At 48.3% G+C, this 21527-nt stretch overlaps 1 protein-coding gene across 1 annotated transcript in view; it reads right to left on the minus strand.

The window, feature by feature from the left end:
- Positions 1-273: 273 nt before the first annotated feature.
- LOC138472643 (uncharacterized) overlaps positions 274-21527 on the minus strand; it is a 104537-nt gene continuing 83283 nt past the window's right edge. The window contains exons 5-6 of the mRNA XM_069610954.1: positions 6827-6876; positions 274-6529 (exon numbers count right to left, since the gene is read on the minus strand). Coding sequence (XP_069467055.1) covers positions 6359-6529; positions 6827-6876 — 221 coding nt within the window. The 3' untranslated portion in view covers positions 274-6358. The remainder of the gene's footprint in view (positions 6530-6826; positions 6877-21527) is intronic.

Below are 21527 nucleotides of genomic sequence, written 5' to 3' on the forward strand. Positions count from 1 at the left end.
TGGGTGGATGAATTGGAGGGTGGCGGGACGAGATTTGCGGGGTTTGGCCGCAGTAAAATTGTATTTGTGATTCTGCCGAAAACAATTCCGCCACGGCCAAATCACGCAGATCCATACTTTGACACTAAAAGAGATGGCTTATTTTCTTGATTGGTAGTAGGTATGGGAACACTCAAAGGTGATCTTAGTGAAATGTACTTCCCTGGTCCCTCTGCAGATATTTGAGGTGTCATTGTAATTCGGGACGGATTCACTTACATCGAAGATTAAGGATTCATGTGATAACTTTAATTTTTCAAAATGGACATGAACTTTGTTCCATATCTCTTTACAAGCACCTTACAAACAATGGCTGCGCATCACTTGTCAATGTTTGTTTTTTAAACTGACTTCTCTCTCCATGGTGGATGTCAGTATTAGATACTGTAAGCAGCCATTGTGTCCATTCGAGGGAATGAGGTGGAGCTGTATTCCTCGTTGGTGCTCCAGGCATGACTCTCCTACTTCAAGGAGCTAGAATGCAGCTCTCCGCGGCTTCTCCCTTCACCAGGGGCTTGCGGAAAGATGGATACCTTGCTTAATTACGTAGTGTGACATGTTGCGACTTGCGAGATAATGATAGCATTATCCACTCTTCTCTCGGTTGCCGGCCCCTCTGCCTCTTGAGGCGAGGTGTTGCCACATTTTGTCCTCCTGATCCTGTTTTGAAAGGACGTATTCAAGTTCTTTCCAAGGGCCGAAGAAGAGGAAGAGGGTCTATTTACGGGGACCAATGGCGATTGGCTGATCTGGTTTCATAACCCTGGCTCATTAAGAGATTTGCCGCAGGCTCTTTTTGAACTGTTAACGTTTAACATTGAAATATTTCTCACAAATATATAATGTCTTTGCTGCTGGATGAGTAGATGCCTCAATAGAATCGCATGCTAGTGAGGGGGATTTGCCATTATCTGCCGAGACAGGCCAGTGCCGCCTGAAAATCGAGACATAAAACAGTGCCGAGGGAAAGTGTGTAGACTCCCAGTTCGAATTGATGTTTGGAGACCATATTGCCTACAGTTGGGAAAAGCTTTCTGCATATTTTAACAAAAAAATACATTGATCTGGTGTAGCTTAAAATGTTGAAATGCAAAAGGAATGGGAAAATGGAAAATGCGCTTTAGGGGTACAGGTTTGTATCCAGAGGCGTTGCTAGGAGGGGTAAGGGGGCTATAGCCTCTGGTCTTTTGGTTGTAGCCCAGGATAGAATCCAGGAGCTACAGCCAAAAGGCTAGCTAGCCCCCGGTCCCAACAGTTCTGACATCAGCGTAGCCCCGGGTCTTTTCCAGACCTAGCAACACCCCTGTTTGTATCTATGGAGCACATATCTGATCAGAAAATCTATTTGATAAGCAATGGGAAGAATGCATGGGTAAAGGACTCAATGCATGGGTAAGGGACTCTGCCTGGGCAAATGACTCAATGCATGGGCAAATGACTCAATGCATGGGTAAGGGACTCAATGCATGGGTAAGGGACTCAATGGGCCTCATTACGAGGTTGGAGGTAGCCTTGCCGGTTTTGCCGGCATGGCTACCCCCAAACTCGGCTCCGGCACCCGCGAAAGGGGAATCACCTGGCCATTCCGACGGTGGACCCAGTAATTCCCCGTGCGCAGGCGCCAGAGCTTGTACATTCCCATTCCCATTTGAGCCCCCATAGGGGGCTCATAACGGTACCCTTGCTACCATCATGTTCTGCTCTGCTAGGGCACCAGAGAGCAGAAGTCCTAGTATGGCGGTACGGTAGCAACGGTGCTGGTAGCGATACCAGCGCTGTTATTGCCTTACCGCCATACTCCTAATGAGGCCCAATGTATGGGCAAATGACTAAATGCATGGGAAACAAACTCATTGCATGGGTAGGGGACTCAATGCATGGGTAAAGGACTCAATGCATGCATGGGCAAAGGACTCAATGCATGCATGGGCAAAGGACTCAATGCATGGGCAAAGGGCTCAATGCATGGGTAAGGCACTCAATGCAAGGGCAAATGACTCAATGCATGGGTAAAGGACTCAATGCATGGCATGGGTAAAGGAATCAATGCATGGGCAAAGGACTAAATGCATGGGTAAGGGACTCAATGCATGGGCAAAGGACTAATTGCATGGCCAAAGGACTCAAGGAATTAAAGGAATTAAAGGATTCAAAGCATGGGTAAGGAACTCCATGCATGGGCAAAGGACTCAATGCATGCATGGGCAAAGGACTCAATCCATGGGTAAGGGACTCAGTGCATGGGAAAATGACTCAATGCATGGGCAAATGACTCAATGCATGGGTAAGGGACTCAATGCATGGGCAAAGGACTCAATGCATGAGTAAAGGACTCAATGCATGGGTAAAGGACTCAATGGGCCTCATTACGAGGTTGGAGGTAGCCTTGCCGGTTTTGCCGGCATGGCTACCCCCAAACTCGGCTCTGGCACCCGCGAAAGGGGAATCACCTGGCCATTCCGACGGTGGACCCAGTAATTCCCCTTGCGCAGGCGCCAGAGCTTGTACATCCCCATTCCCATTTGAGCCCCCATAGGGCTCAATGGGAATGGGGAGGATGGTAGCAGCGGTACCGTTCATAACGGTACTCTTGTTACCATCATGTTCTGCTCTGCTAGGGCATCAGCAAGCAGAAGTCCTAGTATGGCGGCACAGTAGCAACGGTGCTGGTAGCGATACCAGCGCTGTTATTGCCTTACCGCCATACTCCTAATGAGGCCCAATGTATGGGCAAATGACTAAATGCATGGGTAAAGGAATCAATGCATGGGCAAAGGACTAAATGCACGGGTAAGGGACTCAATGCATGGGCAAAGGACTAATTGCATGGCCAAAGGACTCAATGCATGGGCAAAGGATTCAATGCATGATTAAAGCATTCAAAGCATGGGTAAGGAACTCCATGCATGGGCAAAGGACTCAATGCATGCATGGGCAAAGTACTAAATGCATGGGCAAAGGACTCAATCCATGGGTAAGGGACTCAGTGCATGGGCAAATGACTCAGTGCATGGGCAAATGACTCAATGCATGGGTAAAGGACTCAATGCATGGATAAGGGACTCAATGCATGGGCAAAGGACTCAATGCATGGGCAAAGGACTCAATGCATGGGCAAAGGACTCAATGGGCCTCATTACAAGGTTGGAGGAAGCCTTGCCAGTTTTGCCAGCATGGCTACCCCCAAACTCGGCTCCGGCACCCGCGAAAGGGGAATCACCCGGCCATTCCGACCTCGGTGGATCCAGTAATTCCCCTTGCGTGGGCGCCAGAGCTTGAACATCCCCATTCCCATTTGAGCCACCATAGGGGTCCTAGTATGGTGGTACAGTAGCAACGGTGCTGGTAGCGATACCAGCGCTGTTATTGCCTTACCACCATACTCCTAATGAGGCCCAATGTATGGACAAATGACTAAATGCATGGGCAACAAACTCATTGCATGGGTAGGGGACTCAATGCATGGGTAAAGGACTCAATGCATGGGCAAAGGACTCAATGCATGCATGGGCAAAGGACTCAATGCATGGGCAAAGGGCTCAATGCATGGGTAAGGCACTCAATGCAAGGGCAAATGGCTCAATGCATGGGTAAAGGACTCAATGCATGGGTAAAGGAATCAATGCATGGGCAAAGCACTCAATGCATGGGTAAGGGACTCAGTGCATGGGCAAATGACTCAATCCATGGGCAAAGGACTCAATGCATGGGTAAAGGACTCAATGCATGGGAAAAGGACTCAATGCATGGGCAAAGGACTCAATGCATGCATGGGCATAGTACTAAATGCATGGGCAAAGGACTCAATCCATGGGCAAAGGACTCAATCCATGGGTAAAGGACTCAATGCATGGGTAAAGGACTCAATGCATGGGAAAAGGACTCAATGCATGGGCAAATGACTAAATGCATGGGTAAAGGACTAATTGTAGGCACAGTTGTGCAATACATAGATTATAATATAGAATGATTTTCCGAAACGTTCTAAATTGCAGGGGGTGGTTTCCCTGTTTTTATCATTGAGGTTGCTTAGCATGCGTCACACCTTAAAAGTCATACATCTCCAAGCATATTCACTGCCAGTGCTTTAAGTGAGATGCGAGACGCAGGTCAAGGGGGGCTTGGACAATACACGTGACCTAAAGGGGCATGGCTTAACAGGCCATCATATGGCTTAGGTAAGGGCCACTTCATGCCTCTGTTCTTGCCACAGGCCCCCGCAAGGCATCCCTTTAACTAAAGAGATGCAGCGATCATCACCCACTGTGGATCATCACAGGTGAGAGGGTGATGATCCCTGCATCTCTTTAGTTAAAGGGGTGCCTGGTGGGGGTTGGCACCACAATTACATGACAAAAGGAGAGGCAGAATGTGGCCCTTCTTTCTACTCAACAGTCGACCCTGCTGCAAGCTATGGCATTTTTTCTAAAACCCGACGCTCTCGTGCATATAGGAAAAATCAGATTGGACCGATAGGATTTCTCCTGTGTTCACAAGAGGCTTCAGGCAGTAAAAAATGTTTGGCTTGTAGCAACTTGATGGGCTCAGTCTACTTGGTGATTTTAGGGAGCCCCAGCAGTGCCCCATTTCAGAAGCACCTTTCGTAGTCTGGGCCCACTTAAAACCTTGGTTACTGCCCCAGAAGAAAGGGCAGTAACTGAACTCCTTTTAAGGGGTTCTGCCTTGGTCCAGCAAATGCACATTTAAAGTGACACAGCCTTTAATTTGTGAGGACAGTTATTGATATTGATATTTTATTTCTATCGCGCTCATACACAAGTGTTTCAGAGCGCGACAAGGCATGGGAGGGGAAACAGGGGAGAACAAAACAGCGATCTTAGTAGGCCCAGTGACATTGAGAACGCGCAAGTGCATGGGAGAGGTGGAGGGGAAAAGTGCATGGAAGGGGGAGAAGTGGAAAGTGCGAGGCAGAGGAGAAACAGCTAAATAATAAATAAATAATAAAGCAACAAACAGTGGTAGTTCAGCCAGCAATTTACAAGTGCTAGGTTTAAGGCAGCAGACAGGGTAGGTCTGATAAGTGCAGGAAGAAAAAGGGGGGGCTGTATGAGTACAGATACAGACCCTAGTGAAAGGGGTGGCCCGGAGGCCGTGTGGGAGGGTGGCAGGGTGAGCATGTACCTGTGCCCGGAGGACAGAGGGTGGCCAGGTACACAGTGCCAAGAGAGAACAGATCAGCAGGGGAGAGGGGGAGGGAAGGCAGAAGAAAAGAGGAAGGTCTTGAGGTGCTTCCGGAACCGGAGATGGTTCTCCTCAAGTTTTAGAGTGACAGGGAAGCTGTTCCAGAGGGAGGCCCCAGCCGAAGACAGATCTACCCCCTGCTCGTTTATTTGGAAAACGACTAACCCTGAGGGAGTTAATGGTAGAGGAGCAAAGAGCTCGAGAGGAGAAGTATTTGCAGAGGGATAGCTGAAGGTATTTTGGACCCAGGCCCCAGAAAGCCTTGTGGACAATGCAGAGGGTTTTGAATTTAATCCTTGCATCCACTGGGAGCCAATGGAGAGATTTCAGAGCTGGAGAGATACGATCCCAGGGCTTGAGGCCAAGGACAAGTCTTGCAGTCCTGTTCTGGATTAGTTGCGGAGGGCGGAGAGTAGAGGCAGGTAGATTTAGAAAGAGGCTGTTACAATAGTCCAACAAAGAGAGAACCAGAGCTTGGGATACCATGAGCATCTGGGGGAAGGAGAGGAAAGGCCACCATTGGTGCACTATTAAGGCATGCAATCAGCCTCATTTTACGGTGTCATTCTATGGTAAAATCCTCAATTAACCAAAGGTGGGAGGAGCTGAGTAGCGGCAGATTTCCATGGGCCAGGCTGATTGGGCGATGCACAGAAGAACAAAGAAAGACAGGCAGTGTGGAAGCTGAAACCCTAAAAGACAGCTTAAGAAAAGCCATAAAGCTTTCTTTGTCAGACTCACAGGGAGCCTCACAAGGCGTGGGATAGATAACATTTGAATTGAAAAGATTGAAAGGCCCAATTCTGGGTCTGCCAAAACACTCTGGAAGCCTCAAAACCTGAGGTATTTGATTGCTTAAACTGGGTCTGATGGCCACTCCAGATTCTGGGGTGTGGAGGCCAATGCAGATTCTGGGTAAAGCCATGACTTGCTGATGGTTGAATCAACGTGTGCATCCACTTTTTTGGCCACCGACCGGTTGAGGGTCTACCTCAACATTTTGCAATTTTCGTTGCTTCAGAATAATTGTCCTGTGCATGTTTTCTAAACTATCCTGGAAGAAGCATGTCAACTCATTTACGTCCTAGCAATGGTCTTTTGGCTCGCATAGGCCTCCTTAGTCTCTGGTGAGGTGGAGCTGCTCCGTATCCCCAGGCGCTGAGAGGTTGAGCTCGCTGTAGATTATTGGCCTCTCCTGTAGGGCTGGCGTGACCATTGCTGCGCCGCTACCGCGGGGCACTTGCGGCGAGCACTGGATATCCGCGTAGATGGTGGCACTCCTCACAATCTGCATCAGAGAGCAAGAGAGAGAACAGCACACGGAGTTAGAGCATTGCCAGCAAAGTACTGTGCCACCCTTTACTGGTGGCAACTACAATAAAAGATAACGCAGCACCCCTCAGCAGAGGGGTAGCAGAGGGGTAGCCAGGATTGTCTAACAAGTGGGGCCTGAAGCTAATGTAGTTGGCCCTACCGCAGTGACATTAACAACTATAAATGCCCACACAGTGCTGCTTAGTGATCATTTACAGATTACCCAGTCTACGCCTCTGCCCCCGAGACGCCAATCACTCGAGTTTCTCACCTGGGTACCGGTCGATAAGGTGTCTGCCTCCCCACCTGCTCTGTGGCAACCTGCCAAAAAAAACGCGCAATCAATGACTCTCGAAACAGACTACAGTCAGGCACCACTGTGTGGTGAATGGTGCAATACAAAAATACAAACTAACATAATAACCAGGGCTGGAGTCCTACAAAAAAAAAGGTGTTGGGAGGGGACCGTGATGTATGTAGTGGGGAGAAATCTCAAAGGAAGTGAATGTAAATACCCCAAGACGACAGGACCACTATCCCAATAAACTCCCATCATATGTGACAGTGCCGTTTTATTTATTTTTTTGATTTCTTATATATCACGCCACACGCCCGCAGGCCTCAGGGTGCACACGAAACAAAACAAGACAAAAGCAAGTGAAGAGAAAGCAGAGGTAAAAAATCAGGGTTGGGTGAATCAGTAAGTCAAGCAGAGGGATTTAATCCGGGGGGAGGGTGATCAAATAGCATTGTCTTCAGTCCTTTTTTTAAATCAGCCACCGTGGTCACGGTAGGAAGAGTCAGTGGCAGAGAATTCCAGGCAGTCGAGCCACACACATCAAAGCTAAGTCCACCTGCTGTGTGGCCAGTCTGAAACTGGGCTGTAGAAGTCTAGGTTGGTTCCTGGATCTTAAGGTGCGTGATGGAGTATAGTGCTCGAGTAGAGCAGAGAGATATTATGGTGCTGTGCCAAGAATACACTTGTGGGTCAGAGTGATGCCATTTATCACCCACATGCTGGTATGGTGTGGAACCAGGTTAACCGGGTTTCAAAATATGGCACCCCCCTTGATAATCACTGTTTCTCTCTGGTCTTAGTTCCCTTACATGCAATGACTGAAAACCAGACAAACACATTTTAAGCACTTTTATAACTAGGCATTTGATTTTACTTAACACTCAAGATGAGATGTCACTGCTAAAATGTAAGGCAAAGTGTTGGTTGAAGTTATACGAAGCTTTTCTCACAAACATAAAATAGTTCCAAAATTCTGATTGCTAAGACACAATGGTGGTCTCAAGCCCACTGTATAGTACTGAAGTGATATCAGAGTTTTATAACATATTTAATTGCCATTTATTAAATAGAGAATGATATATGATAAGTCATTTATAACGCGCCTGTACACAAGTGTTTCTAGGCGCGACAAGACTAGGAAGACGAAGAGAAGGGAAAAGAAACAGCGATCTTACTAGGCTTTGAGTCGTTCAGGTAGTGCAAGTGCAAGGGGAGGGGGAGAAGTGTCAGGGGGAGGGAGAGCGCAATAGCAAAGCTCAAGTAAGTGCTGCTGGGGTGGCCGGTTCGGAGCAAGTGCAAGGAGGCAGGGGACTGTAGGGTTGCAGATACAGTCCCTAGTGAACTGTGGTCCGGGGGCTGTGCATGGGGCTATTGGTCATGAAGGAGTTGCATCCTCATAAGGTACAGAGGAGGCCAGGTAACCAGTCAATGCAGCAGAAAGAACATCAGCAGGGAGGGACAGAGAGAGAGAGAGGAAGAGAGAGAGAGAGAGGGGGGGGTTGCAGGGGGTTACTTCTCTACACATGTTTCGGTTGTAGTTCATGGGCAGTAATTGCCTCACCTCGATATTCTTAGCCAACCTTCATCAGGACAAAAAAAACAACTGTCAACTGTGAGTTGTCGCTGGATAGGATGGGTGAACCTCTCAATTTCTCCACTTCAAGTGAGCGGACAGAGACTTGATAGCAGGGGAAGAAATCCCAGTATTAGGTTGTTCTCTGTGGTAATGTATCTGACGATTGTTTGCATATACTGGTTGATTTTTCATAAATCTGATGTCATCCGTATCGTTTGTATTAGCTTTGACTCTATTAAAGTGACCATATGTTCACATTTGGACCAATTAGCACTGTGCATTCACAATGGGATAAGCCATTTTGAGCGCGTTGTGTGATTCACGATCAAATAGATTACGAGACAGCTATGGTGCCAAACATATTCTGTCTCAAACTTCGGTTTCAAAAGAAGACCCGAGTTTCCAGCGCTGGGGCTGCCGCATGTGTCACAACGTGACTCGTGAACGCGAATGCCGATGGAATGTTCCATGTGTAGACAAGTAACCCCCTGTAATAACACAGAGGAGCACATCTTAAAAAACACGAGAGTGCTGGACTTCATTTTCCGAAAATTGGTGTTGACATTTGGGGATAACCACTACCTCTTAGTAAGATGGTATGCATGAGTGAGGTATGAATGATGTATGATGGGAAAAGTTGTTTATAGGATGAACCTTTGTAAATACATATGAGAATCATCAGCAAGTATTCATTGCTTATGTTATCTGAAATATTCATTGCTTATGTGTGTAAAATAAACATTATATTTTGCTATACCTTGGAAATTTTTATTATATTCCTGTCATCTCCACTCTATTGGCCCATATCTTACTTTTTTTGTATGTATACTTACCTGGAGGACCATAGATAATATCCAGGAAACCTTATATTTATCAGACCACCTCAATTGCCGTCAGGCATTGTAATTGTAGCGGCCTGTCTTTCTCATCCACCTGCCTTCCCCTCCTCCTCCCTCCCCATCTCTTGTTAAATTCCGGCACCACCTCAATTTCCGTCAGGCATAGTAATTGTAGCCGCCTGTCTTTCTCATCCACCTGCCCTCTCCCCCTCCTCACCCCTCCCCTCCTCTTGTTAAATTCCGGCACTACCTCAATTGCCACCAGTAACAGTAATTGTAGCCACCTGTCTTTCTCATCCACCTGCCCTCTCCTCCCCTCCCTATCAATTTTCTTTAGCACTTACTCTATCATTTGGCTCGTGACCTTTGTGATAGCAGCTTGTTTTTCCTCTCCCCCCGTTCCCTCTGTGCCTTCTCCTCCCACTTCCCCCTTCAGCACTATTCTGAATCGTCGTTAGACCTAATATGTTAGTCGCTTATGTTGTTCCTCTCCTCCCTCTCTCCATATCCCCTCTCACCCTCACCTCCCCTCCTCTTGTTAATACACTGCACTACATCAATCGTCGTCAGGCATATTAATGCAACTGCTTGTTTTGTCTCATTTTCCCTACCCCGCCCACCTCCTTTGTGTCCTTGCACTTGCACTATCTGAAATGTCACCAGGCTGATTAAGATAGTTATTTTTCACATTCTGAACTGTTTCAAGGACTTGTAATGAATGTAACTGTATTCTCTCATGTTCCCCCCCTCCTTGAAGCACTTTGAAACACATTGTGAATAGGCGCTATACAAATAAACAATCAATTAAATTCAATTCAACACTCTACAACCCATGAGGAGGTCTGCATGTCTGGAAGTCTAGCCTGCTGACTGAGGTCTACCCGGCCTCAGATAGGCCCACAAACATGTGTATGTTGTTTATTATATTACAATGTGATTTATAATGACTTAAAGTTATATATGGAATGTGTGTCATTAGGACTATTTGACATTCATTTATTTTACATCCCAGTTTCTTTGAGCCTCTGCTGGTAGGCATGGTGCATACTTCGGAGGACCAGACATCCCGGTTTTGCCGGGACTGTCCCAGTATTTTCATCTTGGTCCCGGCGTCTCAAGAGTTTTTATTTTGTTTTAAAATCCTGAAATTGGTTCCGGCGCTGCTCTCTCTGCTTTAGGGTGACGAGGTGCCCCAGTTTTTCCTGGACTGTCTGCGTATTTGCGCCTCAATCCTGGGGTCCCGAGACTTTTTTAACTTTAAAAACACTGTCCCGGGATGTGGGGATCGGGTGGATACCATCCCACTTTTTGGCCCGATATCATAATTTTTCCATCAGTTTGGCCAAAAACCGGGATGGTATCCACCCGATCCCCAAATCCCGGGTTGGGGTTTTTAAACTTAAAATAGTCTCAGGACCCTGGGCGCACTCTTCACTCGATTTTCTCCTCCTCCCACATACCTTCCACCTTACTCCGGTCGAACTAAGCATTCTGTTCCTGCCGCTTGACACACCCACATAGAAGTAGGACTACAGTTTCACAGCTGAAGCTGTTGTCCCACTTCTATGATATGATATGATATGATATGGTATTTGTAACGCGCCTATACACAAGTGTTTCAAGGCGCGACGAGGCAGGGAGGGAGGGAAACAAGGGGAAGACAGACAAACGATCCTACTAGGCCAGGTGTCATTCAGATCGCGCAAGTGCAGAGGTAAGGAGAAAAGGAGAAAGTGCAGGGGGAGGAGGTGGGGGGGAAGTGCAGTACAAGGTAAGTAAAGTAATAAAATAATAAATAAAAAGGGCCAGCTGGTGGCAAGTGCGAGGTAAGTGCAGAGCAAGTGCTGAGAAGTGCTGGGAAGGGGGGCTGTAGGGATACAGTGACAGTCCCACAGTGCAGGGGGAGCCAGGGAGGCAGTGCAAGTGGAGAGTGGCTGGGCCCTGGACCGAGGTCGCTGAGAGTGGCCCAGATGCAGATTTAGTGCAGAATTCAGTGGGGAGTTAAGCAGGTTTAGCAGGGGAGAGGGAGAGAGAAGGCAGAAGCAAAGAGGAAGGTTTTGAGGTACTTCCGGAACCGGAGATGGTTCTCCTCAAGTTTCAGGGAGGCAGGAAGGCTGTTCCAGAGGGAGGCCCCTGCTGCGGAGAGAGATCTACCCCCAGCTCGTTGCTTCGAGAAGCGGCTGACCATGAGGGAGTTGGAGACGGATGAGCGAAGGGCTCGTGAAGGAAGATATTTAGGAAGAGAGAGTTGAAGGTATTTAGGCCCCAGGCCCCAGAAGGCCTTGTGGACAATGCAGAGGGTTTTGAACTTAATCCTCGCAGCCACTGGGAGCCAGTGAAGAAATTTCAGTCCTGGAGAGATACGGTCCCTGGGCGTGAGGCCAAGGACAAGTCTCGCAGTTCTGTTCTGGATAAGTTGCAGAGGGCGGAGAGTGGAGGCAGGCAGATTAAGATAGAGGCTGTTACAGTAGTCCAGCCTTGAGAGAACCAGGGCTCGGGAGACAGTGAGCTTCTGGGGGAAGGAGAGGAAGGGAAGAATACCTCTGAGGAGGTGCAGCTGGTAGTGTGACTTCTTAGAGATGTCAGATATATGAGGAGAGAAGGAGAGTGTGGAGTCGAAGATGACCCCGAGGTTTTTAGCCTTGCAGGTATGGGCGGGAAGGGGGCCAAGGGAGGCCGGCCAGAGAGCTGCAGGGAAGGAGGGAGTGGGTGTGCCGATGAGTAGAATCTCAGTCTTACTGGCGTTAAGGCAGAGGTCATTGGCAGCACACCATTCCTGGATAGCAGACAGACAGTCGGAGATGAGGGAAGGAGAGGAGGAGGCCGAGGGTAGCCTGAAAATGAGCTGGGTATCGTCCGCATAGCACTGGAAGTGGGGGCAGAGAGCGGCGATGCGGTGGGCAAGGAGTGCCAGATACTGGTTGAAAAGCCAGGGAGAGAGGTTGGATCCCTGGGGGACACCACAGGTGGAGAAAAAGATGTCAGAGAGGAAGGAGCCCATTTGGACCTGGGAGGGTCGACCGGAAAGGAAAGAGGTCAGCCATGCCAGAGCCTGACCAGTGATACCCAGGTTATCACGGAGACGGTTGAGCAGGATGGCATGGTTGACAGTGTCAAAGGCAGAGGAGAGATCGAGCAGAATGAGAACACAGGGAGTGTTGGAATCGAGGTTAAGCAGCAGGTCCTCACGGATGTTCAGGAGAGCAGTTTCCGTGCTTCTGGCCGCTCTGAAGCCGGATTGATGGTCATGAAGATTACCAACAGATTCAGCATGGAGGTTAAGCTGGGAGATGGCCAGTTTCTCCAGGAGTTTGCCCAGGAAGGGAGTAATGGAGATTGGGCGATAGTTGGCCGGGCAGGAGGGGTCGGAAGAGGGTTTCTTGAGGAGGGGGTGCACAAGGGAGTGCTTGAGGGGGGATGGGAAGACTCCAGAGGCGAATGAGTGGTTGCAAAAGTCAGCCAGGGCAGGAGCCAGGGAGTCGATGTGGTCCTTGATGGTTTTGGAGGAACAGGGGTGAACCTGTTTAGACGAGGCTTTCATAGATCGGACTTGTCTGGAAACCTCATCAGCAGAAAAAGGTGGAAAAGCAGAGAAGGAGGGCGGAGGGGCTGCTGCAAGAGAGCAAGAGAAAGAGCCGGGAAGAGAGGGAGGGAGGAGAGCGGAGGAGAGCGAGGACAGGATGTCCTGAGTTTTTGAGATGAAGTGCGAGGCCAGTGCAGTGCAGAGGGCCTAGGAGGGGACAGGAGAGGTGGAGACTGCAGCAGGGTTGGCCAGCTCCTTGCAGATTTTAAAGAGTTCGGCCGAGTTGTTAGATGCCTCAGAGATGCGGGCTTGGATAAGGGCTCTCTTCTTGGTGAGAACGGAGAGCCGGTATTGCCTTTGGAGCAGGCGGCAGGCCAGTTTGTCAGAGGATGAACATGAAGCACGCCATTTCCTCTCTGCCACCCTGCACTTGCGTTTTAGGGTGACGAGATCCGAGTCATACCAGGAGTTACATTTGGCTTTGGGCTTCAGGCGGATTCTCATGACGGGGGCAAGGATATCGAGAGTATCAGATATAGAGGAATAGAGCATGGAGAGGGCTGTGTCAGGGTGGGAGTCAGCCGGGGGGGGAGGAGGGGGCGAGAAGGTAGCAGCGAAAGCCTCAACTGACACGCGCTTCATGGGCCGGATGACCGAGAAGGTGGGTGGCAGTGAAGAGGGTGGCTTTGCCTGTGGGGTAGGGAGGGAGAGGTGGGAGGATAGGAGAAAGTGATCGCTCCAGGAGAGAGGAGTGGAGAGAGGGAGGGAGAGGGGAAGGTCAGAAGAGATCAGAGCATCAAGAGTGTGCCCTGCAGAGTGAGTAGGCCCAGACGGGAGAATAGAGAGTGAGAGAGAGTTGCAGAGTTCGCAAAAGAGACCAGTGGGGGGACAGGAGGCATCGAGGTGGATGTTGAAGTCACCGAGAAAGAGGAGTTGGGTGGTTGAGGACAGGAGTGAGGAGGAGAGGTCAGCCCACTCAGAGAAGAAGGAGGAAATTTGACCAGGTGGCCGATAGATAGTAGCCACGGTAAGGGAATGGCTAGGAGAGAGAGAGAGTCGGCAGACAAGACATTCAAAAGAGGAGTAGGTCTGCGTAGGAGTGACAGTGGCAGGAATCCACTCAGGGAAGATAAGGGCAACACCACCCCCTGAACGGTTGGGCCTGGGCACGGAGAGGATCTTGTAGCCGTCAGGTAGGAGTGTGTCGAAGCTGGTGGCAGAGCTGGCAGTGAACCAAGTATCAGTGCGACCGAGGACGTCGAGGTCCAGTTCCTCAAGAAGGCGACAGATATCAGAGGAGTGCTTGATGGCAGAGCGAGAATTTAGAATGGCAATGTGCCACCCTTGAAAAACTTCCGGGGAGGGGTACAGATCAGAGGTACGCCCTGCGGAGGTGTTAGAGAAGGAGTTGAAGAGGGAGCAAGAGAAGGGGCAGGGAGGGAGGGGAGAGGCAAGGTAGCCGAGGACAGAAGAGGGGGGACAGCGGGAGCGGAGAGGAAGTTGATGAGGCATGGGAAGCGTCTATCAAAGAGGTGAAGGTTGGCCTGAGGGCCTTGGACCAAGACGGTCCCGTTAGCATAGACATTAATGATGGCTTTAGAGGAGTGGAAAGGGGCCAAGAGGACATCCCAACGGGTGCCACCATTAATGGGAGAGGTGGAGAAAGGAGAGAGCACAGCGACCATGTGAGGGGTCCATAGGTCAGGTGAAGGCACGAAAAAGAGAATGTCAGTGAGAGTTTCCTTGGAGCAGGCGCTCGTGTAGGTGTCAGCGATAGGGAGGCCTGGGTTGGAGACCAGGATGTCCTTTTTAAACCTTTTCCTACCGGATTTAGTGAGGAGAGCAGGATAGTCAATGGAGAAGCAGTTAGAGTAGATAGGCGAGATAGAGAGCACCATGGAGTAGGAGGGGAAGCGGACGCCACGAGTATGCAGACAGGAAGTGAGTGGAGGGCACTAGTTTACCACAATGCAGAGCAAACAGTAATGCGTAGTAGGTCAGGGCCACCTAAGTTTGAGAATCCTGCGAGGGGAGAAAAACACCCTAGTTTAACACAATGCAGAGCAAACAGTAATGCGTAGTAGGTCAGGGCCACCTAAGTTTGAGAATCCTGCGAGGGGAGAAAAACACCCTAGTTTAACACAATGCAGAGCAAACAGTAATGCGTAGTAGGTCAGGGCCACCTAAGTTTGAGAATCCTGCGAGGGGAGAAAAACACCCTAGTTTAACACAATGCAGAGCAAACAGTAATGCGTAGTAGGTCAGGGCCACCTAAGTTTGAGAATCCTGCGAGGGGAGAAAAAGCACTCTAGTTTACCAAAAAATTGGAATAGGGGGGGCGAGGCATCATGCGGATGAGATGAGCAAGGTGAGGAGGGGTGGGCCGGAGAGCGGAGGAGCTGGCGCCTGGCGTCCCCTGCGGACACCTGCAGACATACAGGGAGCCGCACTGTAGGAGTCGCCCTTGGCCTGGGGCCCTTAGCCGCGGGGGCTGCCGGGCAGAGGGCTGCCCAGGAGGGGGGAGGTTATAGACAGAGGGAGAGGAAGGGGGAGTTCCCGGTTTTTTATTTTCAAAATCTGGACACCCTACTCTGCTTACTCTTTATGCCCATTCCTCTCTGGCCTCTCACCTCCAATAAGAGTGGTGTGCCTGCAACACCCCCCATATTTTGTGTCAGAACATGCCACCGACATAGAAGTAGGACTACAATTTGAGTGGAGTCCTATTTTTGTTTTTAGACCATCTTTTGTGTTTGTCTGCTAAAACTGTAGTCCGACTTCCATGTCTATCACCCGTCCCATTTTATTGGGGGGGGGAAATCTGGTCACCCTGTGCCTACTTCCCTAAACCCACCTCATATGGAAAAGGAATTTGTCAAAATATTACTATTACAGGTTCAACTCATATTCTATTTTCTCTTAATTTAATACTCTTTGCCTGCACATTTTTCATGGTCTTCAGCTGTACCCTTGCTATCGTCTACTCCACTTTATCAGCGTCCGGTTGCCTTCAACTGTTATTTGTATCATTTTAAGATAATAATAGTAGTAATAATAATAATAATAATTATACAGAAAGTAAAAATGCTATTTGCTCATTTTCGTTTGTATGTATTAGTTTTGGCTATTAGATGGTGCTTCAGTGCCACCTATGGAGCAGCAGCAGTTGGCATGGATTTGCAGATGGAGGGAGGTGGGATTTGAGGGACGTGCAGCTTATGGGTGTTCTTTGACATTTCGTCCACCCATTGACTGCACATGGCTGTGCTGTCCCCTGTGGCCATTCACAAAGACCACTTTCGCCTCCCTCCTGGGGCATGCCTTCTTGGGATCACCTTGAACTGAAATGTTCGAGGGAGAAAAGATATATACATTTTTTCCCAAAAATAACTTTGGTCTTCTCTCCCCTAACAATTTCCGACTTTTTCCCTTGCCCCCACCCACCTACTTACCTTGCGCCAGTACACTTCGGTGTGTACCGCCGATTCGCTGTGTCCGTGCGACGCAATTTTCCTTTCACTTCCGTGATCGGGAACCAGCGCTGCAGGGTCCTATCCTTTTTTTGATTACATTTTTTAAACTTTTACAGGAACGACTGCGAGGGAAACCCCTGCAATCCCTGCTCACAGTATAGTGAACAGGGGTAAGGGGTACTCCCCTGCAGACCTTGCCACCGGATAGGGGATTTAGTCAAACGCTTCAGCCGTATGGAATTTTTTCAAACTGCCATTTGGGATTTTAAAAACAGTCTTTTTGGACGTTTCCGCTCATTCAGACAGTTACATCAAACTATGGACTTTGGTAGGGCTGCTATTGTTGTCCGGGGGCAAACATCTGAGCGGGCAGGGGGCTAGAGCGCCGTTTTGGAGTAGCTAAATGAAGGATATAGGCAGTGTGTGCCTCCAACAGCATCGTTTTGGTGATTTTATTTCTCTTCACATCTGTTACTTGAATTGACCTTCTACTGAAAACATGCATTGGCTAAGCTAATGGTTTTAGCTCTTTCATAGGCATCAACCTTTTCTTCCCTTTCCGCTATCCTCTTTTGTGTTCACTGCTTTCTAGTACCAACTCTTGGTGTGGAGGTATCTGCCAGTCGGGTTTGCACCCCAAGACTCCTCCTGGTTTACATGAAGTGAAATTCAGAATGTTCTCTGGTGAAGAAACCTCCACACTTGAAGGGCCTGCTTGAGCACATCTCAAGTCTATCAAACAACCATGCACTGACTAACTCCAGTAACACGCAAGAAATGTACCAGAAAGTGCCTCCACAAAACGTTGCTTGGCATCACAGGTCGGGTTTTGTACCTTTTTTACTGATCAACATTTGTTTGCTCCAATACCAATGATTACACATGCACCTCTACTACTACAATCATACAACTTTCCCCTAAACCATTCATACCTCTCCTACTGTTTGTCTTTTTTGTCTCTAAAGTACTACTGCTTCTATTATCAACTTCCCTTTTCCCTTTTTTCTTTCCCCTACAGACTACAGTATGGTTTACCTCAAGCAGGGTCAATGCACCAACATCCAAACAAGCTTCAGCACCATAAGGCGATGATGGGTTCAGCAAACATTTTTGGTAACATAACTTAACCTAAAATTGTACCTCTCACATGTGGTTTTCTCATGTCGCCCCCTTTTTGCATAAGGTACCAGTTCATTTATCTGCCCCTGCATACTGATGTAGGACTGTTTTGGGATATGCACGTGGCCACGGGAAAACTCTTGAATCTTGTCTCCCATAAAGAAATGTATATGGCTAACCTTGGGCATGAGGCCGGGAGTGAGGGAGAAGGTCTGGAAGATTCCCTGTATTTCCCTTCCAAGGTTACCACCACAGAGAGGATGGCCTTCTTCGGCTCGCGGAGACGCTCTCCCCTCACTTCCTGGCCTCCGCCATGGGTGTTTGTCACGCCTGGCAGCGTGCTCTTGTGCTGTTTCTGGTGTCTTTTTCTTGTTTTCTAAGGTTTCTAGCATTCGCTACACAGGGTCCTTGGATCAGTGATGACGATGAATCCTCAGATGATGGGTCAAACTCCAGCTTCATGGGTGACCTATTCAGATTTATTCACCCAGTCTTCACATCTATGCGTCCCAAGTGCCAAGATCTACATACGTCCGACTTGCACCTTTTTACAACAGAAAGTTACCTTGAAATGCTCTTTTTTAAGAAACCCCTTTAAGGGATTTACAACAAATCTTCAAAAAGGACAAGCCTCCTTTTTCCTCTTTCATATACTAGTCTTGTACTAGTTTGTAAACCCATTACAAGTTTTGTATAATGCAAAGTCAGCATCCTGGGGCTTCAGGTAAGTGGATCACATGGCGCAGGAACACTCAGGATGCTGGTAAGTATAAAAGGATCATGCATTATTAAGTTGCAGTGTTAAGCATAGGAGTTAGACAGGAGGATATAGATGGTACATCTCTATAGTTCTAGCTCCTACCCTGAAGTCCTGAGTAACAGATTTCTCTGGAATCTGGGGCTACATTCTATGCACCAATGATGCGATCAGTAAGGATAGAAGTGAAAAAGTGAAGAAGTGTCTTCCAAGGGAGCAGAAAGCAGCAGAACGACAGACCCTATAGGAATTGCTGATCTGCCAAACTGCAAAGTCTATGTGCCTCATTACGAATGCAGCAGTCATTTGGCAGTAATTCTGCCGAATTACCACCAAATTCGATTACCAATACTGCTACTTGGTCCATTGTCACAGGTTTACAAGTGGTGGTAACTCCTCGTTTTTGGGATCCATAGGTCTCCATGGCAATTTTTTGCAGATTTACTGTGTGGCTAATGCACCAATTTTTTTAGGTAAAGTGGGGACCACCCAATCCTAAAACCCTCCTGTTATATTCTATTTTGTAACTTTGTAAACCCAGAGTAATCCATACGTGGAACCCTTGCTCACTGTGTCTTAGAGAGGCCCAGCTTCAGCTGATGAGGCCGGACTAGGCCGCAACACGTCTCTGGGGTTGATGATGGTACTCTTGTTCAGAGGAGATTTGCCTAGCATTTCAGTGCTGGACTACCCTTGTGGGTGGGACAAAGACTGATACGCAAATGGGTATTTCCCCTCTGTGAAGGGTGCAGTGAGCTAAAACAGCGTTGTAGACCCTCCTGAGTGGAAGAAATTCCATTGAACAGGGTATTTGACCCATGTTCGTTCTCAGTAGAGGGCTCCCACACCCCTTTGTGATTTTTTATTCACTGTTTCCTTTCAGTAAATGTTCTTTTATTGCTTATCTCTCATGTTCTCCCTTTCTTTTTTCTGTGATTGACCCATTTCTGCCATTGTGTCTTTCCATTCATACATTTCCACTACTGTTTTATTTACCCCTCTTTTTCTATCTTTGCAGTTCTCTCTATTGAATCATTTTCTTTTACCACAAAATGTTTGGTCAATGGCTCTTGCACTATCGTCTTTGTTCTGCATTTTGGGTCTTTTCATCCCCTCTACCGGCATTATGATCACCCATATATAAGTCACTCTTTTCTGTCACTTTTTATCTCTTTTGTTGCATCAGAATCCATCATTTTTCTTCAACCCACCGCCCTACTTTCTGCCATATTTCTCCACAAGGGCACACCTTCACTAAACAGAGTTTCTGCTGCAGAAGCAAACTCTGTCCTGCTGAAGAGCACATTTCTCACAGTAAATTGATGACCAAAACTAGCAGCTGTGTTAGGCAAGATTGTATGCAGTACCCTTTGGGTGCACTACAACAACCCTGAATTCCTGGCAATAGGAATGCAACCTGTGGTATACGTCCGTACTACACAGGTTGTGTAACGCTCACCTGGTTCCCACGGAGGCGCGGCGTCGAAGGCGCAGAACTCTGAAGATGGACAGGAAGGGCCCCTCTATTCTGGCTTCCCTGGCTCGTTGGATACCCTCCTGTGCGTGAAAAGGGAGTATTACCAAATGTGGAACAATGCTCAAGCCTCCCACTCCCTTCCAACCCTCCACGATACCTCCACCACGATTCCCCGTGAAGCCTCACCTTAGGGTTTGGAAGGATGAGCTCTCCATCCTGCTTCTGATGCAGGGGCGCGTTGAAACCCAGTTACTTCACTGGATTGAGGATTGATGGGAGTTCAGGTAAGCTTGACTGTTCAGGTAAGGCGCTGTAAAAGTTCTGTTCAAAAGTTCAAGCTTAATAATAATGTTCGTTGTCTAATTGCAGCAAGCGCTAATGCTTATGTCTTTTTCCCCTTAGGGGCCGGGGTTCGGAGTGCCGGAGATATGGCGCCGACCCGAAGTGAAACAGTTCTGGATGAGCGCTCAGGTAATGTCTTTGCATTCGCTCATTCAATGTCTTTGTCTTTTTTCCCCATAGGGGCCGGGGTCCTGAGATGCCAGGAAGCGGCAGGACCCGAAATGCAGTGGGAATAATCCAACAGGTAAGACTTAAAAGGAAACTGAGCTTTCCTTATTCCTTTTCTCCCTCTCACCTTTGTTCTTGTCTTTTTTCCTCTAGGCGCCGGGGCGTAGCTGAATCCGGAAGATCGCTGCTGAAGATGGAAGCGCCTTGCCAAGGTGAGTAAAATGCAGCGCTGCAGCGATCGAAACGAAATGCCTTTAAAATGATGCCTTCCTTTTCAGGGCCTTTGGAGAAATGAATCCGGGATGCAGATTTAGCAGGTAAGGGCTTTTCTTCTCCTATTCTCTTCCTTTCTCCCCTTGCAGGTGTTCCAGGGTGCTGGCAGGCATGGCTGAAGTCAGGATGCAGGAGCTGACACGGTGAGCGTCCAGCTGCTAGGTGCAGAACAACGCGAAGCATGTGTGGCTGTTCGGGTGGGGTTTAAATAGCCTTGGAAGAAGTTCCTGGTATGTATCCTTCCACCAATCAGGTATTTATCCTTCCCCGACCACACCCGGGTGGTGAAGTAGTCCTACAGGTTAAGTAGTCCCATTCAGGCCTCAAGAGGGCCTGGATGAAGCAGCAAGGTCTGCATCAGGTAAGTGTGCACCCAAGCACTTAAACACATATCCTCTTCTATGAGCCTGGCGCCTAAGGCGCCAGGACTGGGGTCCGCTATGAGCCTGGCGCCTAAGGCGCCAGGACTGAGTCCAAAGGGCCCCGACTTGGGCCCGCTGAGACTTCCCTGGGGAAAATGATGTCTGCCTCTGGGGTTGCTGGGCCCGGCCTGGCTCCTTAGAGGTAGGCATCATGACAGGTTGGTAGTGTGCTCGAGTAGCCAGGCTTATCTCAAGAGGGGTCAAAGTGAGCTGTAGGGGAGTTACACAGAGATTTACAGTGACTAGTATTCAAATAAACTCTTACACCCAAGGTTTCTTAATTAAACAATTATTAATTTATTTAACAGTCAGTTTGAATAAGCCTTCTTCAGAAGGGAGCAATATAAAGCAACACACAAATACACTTCAAAAATACACACTCTTAGTTTTCTAAATCAGGAAATACCCATTTGGGATAACTCACAGACACTACCTACACCCTCAGGTGACTTCAATAGCTAGGGTGTTGTGGACATTAATATATCACTGTTACATTAAGAATATGATTAAGAGGAGTGTCAAATAAAATAGGTTTCAGAATAAGACAAGTGTTCACACAATCAGTAAGCACTTTAAAAAACATTGCAAAGTCAGTTAACGCTTTTCTGGAGGGAAGGCAAAACACATAAGCAGAGGAGAGAAGAGTAATTCAGGGAGCCAGGCCAGCCAATGTTAAGTTAGCAAAAGCCAAGGTGAACTGAAGCA

Source organism: Ambystoma mexicanum, chromosome 1p (genome assembly GCF_040938575.1).
Source record: "Ambystoma mexicanum isolate Mex_15411 chromosome 1p, UKY_AmexF1_1, whole genome shotgun sequence".
NCBI lineage: Eukaryota > Metazoa > Chordata > Amphibia > Caudata > Ambystomatidae > Ambystoma > Ambystoma mexicanum.